General features: G+C 41.7%; 1 protein-coding gene across 2 annotated transcripts in view; it reads right to left on the bottom strand.

Annotated features, from left to right (window-relative positions):
- LOC138979617 (diacylglycerol kinase theta-like) overlaps positions 1-12,579 on the bottom strand; it is a 59,110-nt gene that overhangs the window by 28,377 nt on the left and 18,154 nt on the right. For both annotated transcript variants that reach the window (XM_070352332.1, XM_070352333.1), the window contains exons 4-9: positions 11,672-11,799; positions 11,325-11,456; positions 10,454-10,595; positions 4,248-4,364; positions 2,033-2,130; positions 1,271-1,343 (exon numbers count right to left, since the gene is read on the bottom strand). In XM_070352332.1, the coding sequence (XP_070208433.1) occupies positions 1,271-1,343; positions 2,033-2,130; positions 4,248-4,364; positions 10,454-10,595; positions 11,325-11,456; positions 11,672-11,799 (690 nt within the window). The remainder of the gene's footprint in view (positions 1-1,270; positions 1,344-2,032; positions 2,131-4,247; positions 4,365-10,453; positions 10,596-11,324; positions 11,457-11,671; positions 11,800-12,579) is intronic.

Raw genomic sequence — 12,579 nt, 5'->3', positions numbered from 1 at the left:
ATTAATTAATGACTTTGGTCATTAAAAATGTGAAAATGGTAATTACATTTTATTTTTTATAAAACGATCCAAAATTACGTTTATCTTATTCTTCATCATTTTTTTATTCCAAAAACATATAAATATGTTATATTCGGATTAAAAACAAGCTCCAAAAATTAAAAATATAAAAATTATGATCAAAATTAATTGTCCGAAATCGATTTAAAAACAATTTCATCTTATTCCTTGTCGGTTCCCGATTCCAAAAACATATAGATATGATACTAGATGAATACCCGCTTCGCCGGGTACGGCTTCGCCGGGAAGAAGTAGAGCCGAATACCCGGCTTTGCCGGCGCACCGCACGAAGGAAGGGAGATAAACGCGCAAAACACTGGAGAAGATAAGGAAGAGTAATACCCGGCTTTGCCGGGATGAAAGCATTGTGGACAGTGACATTCTAAAAATAGTAACGTGCAGTGACCTTCTAAAAATAGTATAACGGGAATATGGATTGACGCCACACGAAGGAAGGGAGATAAACGCTGAAAACACTGGAGAAGATCAGGAAGAGTTACTGGAAATGGAGCCAGAGAAAAACCAAAATCGGTTTAGCGCTGCGCGCTGAGAGCACGTGTTGAAATATCTCATCGACCAGGTTGTGTCCAGGGTGTACCTGAATATGGTGACCAAATTTGAAACAGATCCATCGAGAACCTTGGGCGTGCATCGCGAACACACACACACAGACACAAGTCGTATATATATATAGAAGATGTTTGGATGAAAAACACACTCATAAAGTTATAATGAAGAGAGGTACAGAAAAGCGTGCTATGCAGCACAGCGAAACCACTACCGCGCTAAACAGGCTTGTCAGTTTCACTGTGTTTTGCACGAGCGGCGGACTACGGTCATTGTGAAAAAATGAAGTGCGTTCAGTTTCATTCTGCGAGTCCCACAGCTTGACTAAATGTAGTAATTTCGCCTTACGCGACTTGTTTATTAATTCATTTCTTTAAAAAAAAAGGTGGTGGCTATTACAAAAACTAAACCATCAAAACTGTCCAACTCACCACAAGAGAGAACCCAGGCTGTTTATTTGTGGAATGCGACCAAGTGGACGGATCGTCTTGTTAAATGTAAATGCCTGGCCAGATCTGAGACGGTGAGCTTAACCGTTTCAACAGGAACTGTGTGCCTTTAATTTCAACGTTCATCTTCTTTACTAGAGAACAATCCTTAACAAAGGGTAAAAGTGCAAACGCTAAAATCAAAGAGAATTTACCTGATTCACAGATCTCGGACACATAGTAGTTCTTCGGATCGTCCGATATGTGGAATGTCTTCAGTGCTGCCTCCTGGACACAAACAGAGCATAAAATACTGAAAAACATATTTCACAAAATGAAGTCCAATTTCTACTTTATACAGCCACACAACTGACATATTTACACTTTCTACTTCCTTTGCCTTACACCACAAGTGTCTATAGTGTGGATTTGTCTTAGTTTTAGATAAAAAGTCGGGGCGGCGCCTATAACAACAAAGCGCCTTGTAGTCCCGAAAATACGGTCAGCAAGCGAGTAAGTGAGTGACGTATAAATCATAGACGATTCCCTCGTGAACAAGCAAGTCCATGAACAGGTTATATACTCTGATGAATCTAGAGAAAAATTGTTCTCTCTCCTGAGAGAAGGCATTTCAGACCTGGGAACCCTGTTTTACACTTGGAGTATTCTCAAACAAACTTGGTGTCTATTCAAACAAATGAGCGTATTCCACACAGCATTTGAACATCCACCCCCCGCGGGTTAGGGGGAAGAATTTACCCGATGCTCCTCAGTATGTCATAAGAGGCGACTAACGGATTCTGTATCCTATTCTAGACAATCATGCGTACAAAATACGGCAAAATAAAATGGGTTCCCAGGTCTGTATAGACGATTCAGTAGTGTACAAGCAAGTCAGTGAACAGGTTATATACACTGATGAATCTAGAGAACATTATTTTTTCCTCTCTCCTGAGAGAAGGCATTTATTTACTCACCAGTAAAACGTGAGCTGGGGCGTTGCGTGGAACAGTGATTGTGCGGTACTGTCGTTTCTTCATGGAAGCATTGCCGTCAAACACTCTCACCACCTCGTCTGAAACAAGACAACCAAAAGCTTATTTTTGTTTGTTTGTTTGCTTAACGCCCAGCCGACCACGAAGGGCCATATCAGGGCGGTGCTGCTTTGACATATAACGTGCGCCACACCAGGCATGGTACTGAAGGAATGGCAATTTCAGCTGAAATAAAGCCGGGGGTCCAGGGGGCCGCTGAGGCCTCCTTGCGGAGTCAAGGGGCAGCGCCCCTTGTGGGGGTCAGGGGGCAACGCCCCCTGAAGCTTACGACTTTTTACTAATTCAAATGTGTTTAGTGCCCTCTCCTTGAAGCTGAGAGGGATATAAGTGAAAGATAACAAGGCTTGAGTAAGAAAAAATAATAATCTCAAGTCAATCAGCAGATTTTTTTAAAAAAATGTTTAATTTTTTTTAATTTTTTTATTTTTATTTTTTTATTTTTTTTTATTTATTTATTTTTTTTGGATTTTTGTTTTCGGCGGATTTCCGCCGATCGGCAGAAGAGTACCATGCCTGCACACACAAGACAGAAGTCGCAGCACAGGCTTCATGTCTCACCCAGTCACATTATTCTGACACCGGACCAACCAGTCCTAGCACTAACCCCATAATGCCAGACGCCAGGCGGAGCAGCCACTAGATTGCCAATTTTAAAGTCTTAGGTATGACCCGTCCGGGGTTCGAACCCACGACCTCCCGATCACGGGGCGGACGCCTTACCACTAGGCCAACCGTGCCGGTACCAAATGCTTATACGACTCACCTTTCATCATGCATTACAGTGGATCCCCCTTCAAAGACAAGGGGAGGGAATAACAACACTCCCCCCTTCAAAGACAAGGGGAGGGAATAACAACACCCCCCTTCAAAGACAAGGGGAGGGAATAACAACACTCCCCCCTTCAAAGACAAGGGGAGGGAATAACAACACTCCACTAAGACCTACCCAATTCTTTTAAACAAACAGCAGCTGCAATTTAATTCCAAAATCATAAAAAAATAAAGTAATGGCCTGATTTTGGCCCGTTTGAGGTTCATCATCACACTGAATAAATCCACAAATGTTTTCTCTTTGAGTATGTGAATTGTCATTTGAAAAATACCCCCCAAAACACTCTTCTTCCTCCTCAGTTTTCATGGGCAGCAACTCCACATGGGGCTTTCCGTGCAAGTCTTGTGTTTCCAAGCCATTTAGGCAGCCATATTCCATTTTCGGGGATACCTGCTGGGTGTTTTATTGTGCATTTATAACCCATGAACTCTGAAATGGATGACAGGATCTTTACCTGGCGCACTTGGTCTTGTGCCTGCATGGACACACGAAAGGGGATAAGGCTGCAGGTCTGCACATAAGTTAACCTGGGAGATTGAAAAAATCTCCATCCTTAACCCACCAGGTACAGCCGGGATTTGAACACTCAACCTTCAGCATGGGAGACCCTGCATGGGAGGCCGGCGCCTTAACCACTTGACCATTACGCCTGTCTTAGAGACGTTTGAGGTTCATCATCACACTGATTGAATCCCAAAATGTTCACTCTTTTAGTGGGTGTGAATTGTTTGTTTGTTTGTTCGTTCATGGGCTGAAACTCCCACGGCTTTTACGTGTATGACCGATTTTACCCCGCCATTTAGGCAGCCATACGCCGCTTTCGGAGGAAGCATGCTGGGTATTTTCGTGTTTCTATAACCCACCGAACTCTGACATGGATTACAGGATCTTTTTCGTGCGCACTTGGTCTTGTGCTTGCGTGTACACACGGGGGTGTTCGGACACCGAGGAGAGTCTGCACACAAAGTTGACTCTGAGAAATAAATCTCTCGCCGAACGTGGGGACGAACTCACGCTGACAGCGGCCAACTGGATACAAATCCAGCGCGCTACCGACTGAGCTACATCCCCGCCCCGGTGTGAATTGTCATTTGGAAGACAACCAAAAAAACCAGACTTCCTCTTCATTCATGGGCTGAAACTCCCACTTACACTCATGTTTTTTTGCACGCATGGGTTTTTACATGTTTGACCATTTTAACCCCGCCATTTAGGCAGTCTTAGGGGGACCAAAATGTTCATTCTTTAAATGGGTGTAAATTGTCATTTGGAAGATGAACACAAAATCGACTCTGCATCACTCACAATCAGTGTCTTTGTCTTTGTCCCGTCCATCTCTCTCGCGCGGCGACCTCCGCTCCTTTTCCTCGTCCTCTGTCTTGGAATCGCCGCTAGACGACCACTCCTCTGAAACTGTGCGAGCTGGGGGGGTCAAAACAGGGGCCATTACTCCAAACATCCACATGCAAGAGCAGACGACACACAGGCCAAGGCAGCACACCAAGAAGCTGGTCATGCAATTGTTTTTTGCAAACTACTGTACATGTCATGCTTTACTAGCAGAAAGCTTACTACATGTCAGCTTCAGGGATTTTTTTATGCTTTACTAGCAGAAAGCTTACTACATGTCAGCTTCAGGGATTTGTTCATGCTTTACTAGCAGAAAGCTTACTACATGTCAGCTTCAGGGATTTTTTCATGCTTTACTAGCAGAAAGCTTACTACATGTCAGCTTCAGGGATTTTTTCATGCTTTACTAGCAGAAAGCTTACTACATGTCAGCTTCAGGGATTTTTTCATGCTTTACTAGCAGAAAGCTTACTACATGTCAGATTCAGTGATTTGTTCATGCTTTACTAGCAAAAGCTTACCACATGTCAGCTTGAGGTTTTTGTTGTTCATGCTTTACTAGCAGAGAGCTTACTACTAAGAAACTGTATAACTAGATGCAAACTACCAGCAACTAAACAAACGTAAATTGCTTTGTACCTTCAACATATCAGCTTTGGGTGTTGTTTCTTGTGGGATTTTTTGTGCATGCTTTATCAGCAGAAAGCTTACTACTAAGCAACTGTATAACTAGATACAGGCTAGCAACAACTAAACAAATATACAATTTTGTTGGAAGCCTAAATGCCAGCTTCGGTTGTGGGTTTTTGTCATGCTTTACAAGCAGTATAAGCTAGATGCAAACTACCAGCAAAATAACGAACGTAAAATTACTTTGGCATGCCTGAACTTCAGCTTTGGGTGGGGTTTTGTATTTTGTTTTCATGCTCTACTAGTGGAAAGCTTACTACTAAGCAACTGTATGACTACATGTAGATGCAAACTACCAGCAACTAAACGAACATAAAATTACTTTAAAACATCTACATGTCAGCTTTGGGTGTTCTTTTGTTCATGCTTTACTAGCACAAAGCTAACTACAGGTACTAATCAACAGTATTACTAGATGCAGACTAGCAGCAACTAAAATTACTTTGGAAGCCTACATGTCAGCTTTTGATGTTTTGTTTTTTTAACGGTTTATGTACTAGTAAATGCTAACTGTACTACACAACAACATAATTACCGTAGAAGCGGGCTTAGATTGTGAAAGTTACCAGTCCTATAGGCACACTCAGGGCTAAGGTTCTTGGCTGGTCAGGCAATAGACAAATTCGGGAAATAACTCTGTCAGGTTTGCATGGGTTTGAAAGAGTGAATGCCCTTGCCTTTTCTCATACATACTTATGACACGTGGTATTATAGGCCAGTCACTAAGGAGGGGTGTGTCTCATACATACTTATGACATGTGGTATTATAGGCCAGTCACTAAGGAGGGGTGTGTCTCATACATACTTATGACACATGGTATTATAGGCCAGTCACTAAGGAGGGGTGTGTCTCATACATACTTATGACACGTGGTATTATAGGCCAGTCACTAAGGAGGGTGTGTGTCTCATACATACTTATGACACGTGGTATTATAGGCCAGTCACTAAGGAGGGTGTGTGTCTCATACATACTTATGACACGTGGTATTATAGGCCAGTCACTAAGGAGGGGGTGTGTCTCATACATACTTATGACACGTGGTATTATAGGCCAGTCACTAAGGAGGGGGTGTGTCTCATACATACTTATGACACATGGTATTATAGGCCAGTCACTAAGGAGGGGTGTGTCTCATACATACTTATGACACGTGGTATTATAGGCCAGTCACTAAGGAGGGGTGTGTCTCATACATACTTATGACACGTGGTATTATAGGCCAGTCACTAAGGAGGGGTGTGTCTCATACATACTTATGACACATGGTATTATAGGCCAGTCACTAAGGAGGGGTGTGTCTCATACATACTTATGACACGTGGTATTATAGGCCAGTCACTGAGGGGGGGGGGGGTGTCTCATACATACTTATGACACGTGGTATTATAGGCCAGTCACTAAGGAGGGGTGTGTCTCATACATACTTATGAGACATGGTATTATAGGCCAGTCACTGAGGAGGGGGTGTGTCTCATACATACTTATGACACGTGGTATTATAGGCCAGTCACTGAGGAGGGGGTGTGTCTCATACATACTTATGACACGTGGTATTATAGGCCAGTCACTAAGGAGGGTGTGTGTCTCATACATACTTATGACACGTGGTATTATAGGCCAGTCACTGAGGAGGGGGGGTGTCTCATACACGTGTACTGGAACCATGTGTCATAAGTTTGTCTGAGAAAAAAAAGGTTTCTTACTCTTTCACAACCTATACAATCTTGACAGGGTTATGTCCCGAAATTCCTGTATTACGTCAGCAGCCTTAACATGTCAGCTAGCTTCTGTCTTGTTCATGCTTAACCCAAGAAAAGCTAAATATTAACCAAACGCAGCAGCATGACTTGATGCAGACTACCAGCAACTACATGAATGTAAAATCAACGACTACATAACAGGGCTCTGGTTCAAACAAAACAAGTTTACCATTAAAAAGGCAATAAATGAAGGCATGAGTTGGGTAAATGTATTCTTCGATTTCAAGCAGGAAAAACACCCACAAAAAACTCAAAGGGTCAGACAAATCTCAAGAGCTAGACCGTTCTCAGGAAGAATACGACTTGCATTTCACTTTCCTTGAATACTTGGACAAAAAATAAACAGGGATATTTTGTCTTCTAATCTATAGCAGACACACCAGACTGTTCCTGAAAAGTGAAAGCCAACTGAAAGGGAACTAATTCTAATCACAAAAGCCATGCTTCCATCAATCATAGCATAAATGTTAAGAAGTCGCATGAAAGCCATGCTTCCATCAATCATAGCATAAATGTTAAGAAGTCGCATGAAAGCCATGCTTCCATCAATCATAGCATAAATGTTAAGAAGTCGCATGAAAGCCATGCTTCCATCAATCATAGCATAAATGTTAAGAAGTCGCATGAAAGCCATGCTTCATTCATTTGTTGCAACCGACCTACGCTATCTCTTTTCTTTTCTTTTTTTTCCTTTTTTTAACTCCTTCTTTGTTAGGCAAATCAAGCAACTTCTACCTAAAGAATGTTAAACCTCCAGTTTTGATCACCCTCACAACAGGACATGCACATGTATAAAAGCCAATGTTATAATCTCAGAACTCAACAGAAAGCTAAGAATTTTTTGGTAAAATAAAATAACTCCAAAGACTTATAGTTTCTTTCTGGTATACCTTTTTTCTAAATCCAAAAGCTTACATACACGGGAATCTAATACAACCTTGCTGCATTAAAATTGTCACAGACCATAAGCGAATCTAAATGAGAAAAAACAATTCATCTCTAGAAACTAAACACAAAATTAAACAGGAACCATCATTTTCTCTTTCTCAAAAATGTTTTTTTCCAGGATATACATGAAATTCTATATTCAAGCCAAGTCTATTATTGTTTCCTTTACAAATAATAAACCTGTTCTCAATATGAAGACAGTTGCTGAGAACCATAGTAAGATTTGCTTTCCTTCTTTCTTATTTTTAGAACAAAAATCTATCAAGAACTTCAAGAAAAAGATTCCAACCCCTAAGATATTCTGTCAGCCATCTCTGTAAAATATTCAGTATGAGCCTCAGATCACCAGACATAAAACTAAAAATATAGAAAATAAGCTGAGTTCTAACATCAGTTTCATGTGACTTTAATTCAGAAAACAACAAGCGTGTAATTGAATGGTTCTTACCTGGGAAAGCTGCAGAAAATATCCCACGGGAGAGAGCGGAAATGGAAAAAAATAATGCAAGTTTGTTAGTTATTGGCTTTGCAAATAACAGATTAGGATTGTCTGTGAGTTACAACCTGCTACTCCATTCCAAATCTCTCTCTCTCTCTCTCTCTCTCTCTCTCTCTCTCTCTCTCTCTCCCTCTCTCCCTCTCTGTCTCTCTCTCTCTGTCCCCCCCTCTCTCTCTCTCTCTGTCCCTACTCTCTCTGTCTCTGTCTCTCTCTCTGTCTCTGTCCCTCTCTCTCTCTGTCTCTCTCTGTCCCTACTCTCTCTCTCTCTCTCTCTCTCTGTCTCTCCCTCTCTGTCTCTGTCTCTCTCTCTGTCTCTGTCTCTCTCTCTAAGGCAAAAGGAGAGACCCTCTCTCCTTCACCCCCTCTATCCACACATCCCCCCCCCCCCCCTCTCACCAACCCCAATAGACGATTTTGTGGAAATAACTCAGCCAGGATTGTATGGATTGTAAAAGAGTGAACACCCTTGCTTTTTCTCAGACAAATAAATTCACACATGCACCTGTTTGAAATATTACCCTGGCTAGTGATTGGCCCTTCCAATGTTTGTCCCAGTAAAAACAAGGGCATTCACTCTTCCACAACCCATCCCATCCTGAGTTATTTTCAGAATTCGTCTAGAGTGGAACCCCCCCTTTAAAATCAAGACTCCCTCCCCCCCCCCCCCCCCCCCCCCCCCGCTTTTAAGACCCTCTTTTCTCAGACTTACTGTTTATACATGGGTGCAACTGCTGAAAAATGAAAAAAATGAAAAGGCCGGGGTCCAGGGGCCTTGGCGGCCCCTGGCTGGGTACAGAGCAAAATGTACAACTGTTAGCAGAGCAAAATGTACAACTTTAAGGGTATTTGAAGGCCTCTCCTTCAAGCTGACAGGGAGATTAATACGTAGATTAACACACAAAAATGGCAATAAAATCATGTATCATGTAATTGTATGTACATGAGCCATCAGGCATAATGTTTACAACTCTTACTCAACTGTAATTAAAACAAATAGTTTTAGAACACATGCTGCACAAGAAAACAGAAAAAGCTCACCTTTTACTACATAGCAAAATAGCACACACTTGTGTCTATATTATTATGAGCTTGAGGAGAGATCCAGTATGAGTGACAGCAGTCTATCCCAATGCAGGCGATACAACTATCCATTTCGAAGAATCGAACAAATTAAAATGTTTATCTGTTTGAGTATATATTTACACATTGACTGTACAACCAACCAAACCAAACCACTGCAGATGGCTTCTTGACTGTAACTACCATCATCATTATGGCTGGAAGTTGTATGTGAATTCTGGCAGAGCTGGGAGCAGAACTGATATATATATTGAATATTGTAGCCAGTATCTGGATATGTTACGTTGCAGGAGCCAATTCTTTACTTTCTTTATTTGGTGTTTAACGTCGTTTTCAACCACGAAGGTTATATCACGACGGGGAAAGGGGGATAGATGGGATAGAGCCACTTGTTAATAATAGTGGCTATCGTCGCCACATTAACACATAACACATTACCCAACGGCATTTGCCGGGTTTGGCAGACCCTTGATTTTTAACACCCCCTTTCTGATGTACTGGTCTGTTCGCTCGCTCAGTTTTTTCTTGCCGTTTGAACCGTATTTTATGTCTTTGTTGCAGATCATGCAAAAACACAGTGACTCCAGGCCGATCAATTTTCCGGCACCAAATTCGGTGTTGGTTGTTTTGGCTGTCCGTTTCGTTCAGCCACGTCCACCTCCATTTGTTAACAGATGAATCGATAGTACGCGTCGGTTCGTCTTCTTTGAGAAACGGCATTTTGATGAGATCAAGTGTAAATCACACGAATCGCAAACTCGCGCCAAGCAGAAAACAATGGCCGACAACTGCACTACGGGGTTCACACACGGGCTTACTTTTACGGACTTCTTTCAAAGAAGAGTGCCATATCCGATCTGCAGAACCGAAACACGTTTCTGACTGCACTGTTCTGTACGCTTCTCTCCCTTTTTTTTTCGCTTCGGATTTTTGAAAAAACGGATTTTCCGTCTGCAGCCACGTCAGAAAAACGGAAATTCCGTCTCAGACGGAAGAGTTGCACCCATGTTTATAGCCTTTGTAAATAATTAATATACCCCCATTTCAAGACTACCCCCTTCTTAAGATCAGATTCTCTCAGATTGTATTCCCTACCCATCCCAAACCCATACAAAAACGTCTGATCCTCCACTCCTTAAACAACTTCCAACAACAACAAATCCACAAAACGGTGACTGACTGGGTTTGCGGTTGATGCCGAGGATGGTTTCCATGGGAACGTCCATGCGGGGTATGGTCAGGCAGCAGGGGGGCAGCATGATTTCCCGCAAGGTGCCGAACTTGCACTCCACAGGCAGGGTCTTGTAGCACGTGGCGTGAGCCTGCCAACACAGTGCATATTTGATAAGGCCAAAAAAAAATAGGTCTGTTTACGGTAACATAGGCCAAAAAAATAGGGTCGGTAGATCGGGATTTTTTTTCTTTTTTTTTCTTTTACAAAAAAACATATTTTTACGTTATTTTGCTTTTTTTTTTCTTCTTTCCCCCCCCCCCCCCCCTCCCCCAAATGCCAAAAAAAAGTCTAGGGTCGCGCGAAAAAAATAGGGTCGGTCGGGTTACCGTAAACAGACTATTTATTTTCTTTGGCCTAAGGCCAAGAACAAAATTAAATGTTTCCAATTCCACCAACAACCCTCTAGTTTATCAAGGCCAAGGAAAGAAAATTCAATGTTTAAAATTCCAGAAGGACCCTCTATTTTGTTCTCCTAACACTAGAACTTTTTTGGTTGGCAAACAAACAAATAAGAATTTCAACCTCTTCTAGTTGTCAATATTTAAGTTTTTTGGTCTTAATTGTTATCTTAGATTGTTTATTACATATGACGTTTTCTCGTTGTAACAGATCATCTGATATCTGTATGTTTGTGTTGTATTGTATTTAAAACTTGATTAAAAGTCTTGAGAAAAAAAAAAATAAATAAAAAAGAATTGCAAACTCACGGTGACTTCACACCACTGTTTTAACAGATCATCTGATGTCTGTATGTTTGTGTTGTTTTGCATTCAAAACGTGTTTAAATATGTTGAAAAAGAAAAAAATGCAAACTCACAGTGACTCCACACCACTCGCATCGCATGCCCGCCAGACATTCCGACGACCAGCAGGTCTTTTTGCACGAGACACACTTGGAGTTTGGGGGCAGGTTTCCCTCTCGCCAGTGGTGATATTGCACTATGCCACCCTGCAATCACACAAGTTACCATTTCATCAGTAGTGATATTGCACTATGCTACCCTGCAATCACACAAGTTACCATTAGTGATATTGCATTATATTACCCTGAGAACAAAACAAAAAAAAAACAACATTCGCTAGAGCAAGTAAACACACACGTATGCAAAGGGCAAGAAAAGAATTGTATTGTAACGTAATTAGATGTTGCAAAATGTTACGTACGCATCGCTCCCTCTCCCCCTGTGCAGGAAGGTCTCCCACCCGCTCTCTGTTGGGATTGTACGTGGAACATTCCATGCAGTCACTGACCACAAAGTCCTGACAGTCCAGGTGTGCATAATATTCACAGACTGAAACAGACACAAATACACAGACATGTGTGCTAATCATTCACAATCAAAAAACAAGAAATGTTTGTGTAAAAAAATAAATAAATAAAAAATGTATTCAACAATTTGGAGTGTGCAGAAGATAATCTTCCTGGACCCAAAACCACCCAGACGTGTGAAGCAATCCAAGCGTGAAATTCACTGACTGAATCGGAGCCCCTTCCAGCTGAAGAAAATATATGCATGCTTAAATGATTCTCTGGCGCTGTCGAAATCATTGCCGTAGTATTGCGAGTAAATGTGATTCCTCAGTAATGCTTCACACTATCTGAGATTACATCTGTTGTCTTTTGAAACCAAAGACTGGTTTTTAACCAGAATATTCATGAACATGAACAAACATCATCAATTTAAATCTTTATTTCTGTGCATTTACGGTTAGATATATATATATATGTTCCCTTTTTGAGCGTTATTTGATGATCCAAAAATCACCATAGTTAGTTACATTTGCATGACTTGTATGGGGGGGGGGGGGGGCACACTCCACATACAAACACCGCTCCCCTTCTCTCATGAACATACAGACACACAGAAAGTCATAAACCAACAGAGAAAAAACTTAATAGAAGCATCTCTCTCTCTCTCTCTCTCTCTCTCTCTCTCTCTCTCTCTCTCTCTCTCTCTCTCTCTCTCTCTCTCTCTCTCTCTCTCTCTCTCTCTCTCTCTCTCTCTCTCTCTCTCTCTCTCTCTCTCTCTCTCTCTCTCTCTCTCTCTCTCTCTCTCTCTCTCTCTCTCTCT

This window comes from Littorina saxatilis, linkage group LG11 (genome assembly GCF_037325665.1).
Source record: "Littorina saxatilis isolate snail1 linkage group LG11, US_GU_Lsax_2.0, whole genome shotgun sequence".
Taxonomy (NCBI): domain Eukaryota; kingdom Metazoa; phylum Mollusca; class Gastropoda; order Littorinimorpha; family Littorinidae; genus Littorina; species Littorina saxatilis.
The sequence above is the reverse complement of the archived record's forward strand: the minus strand, read 5'-3'. Positions and strand labels throughout refer to the sequence as shown.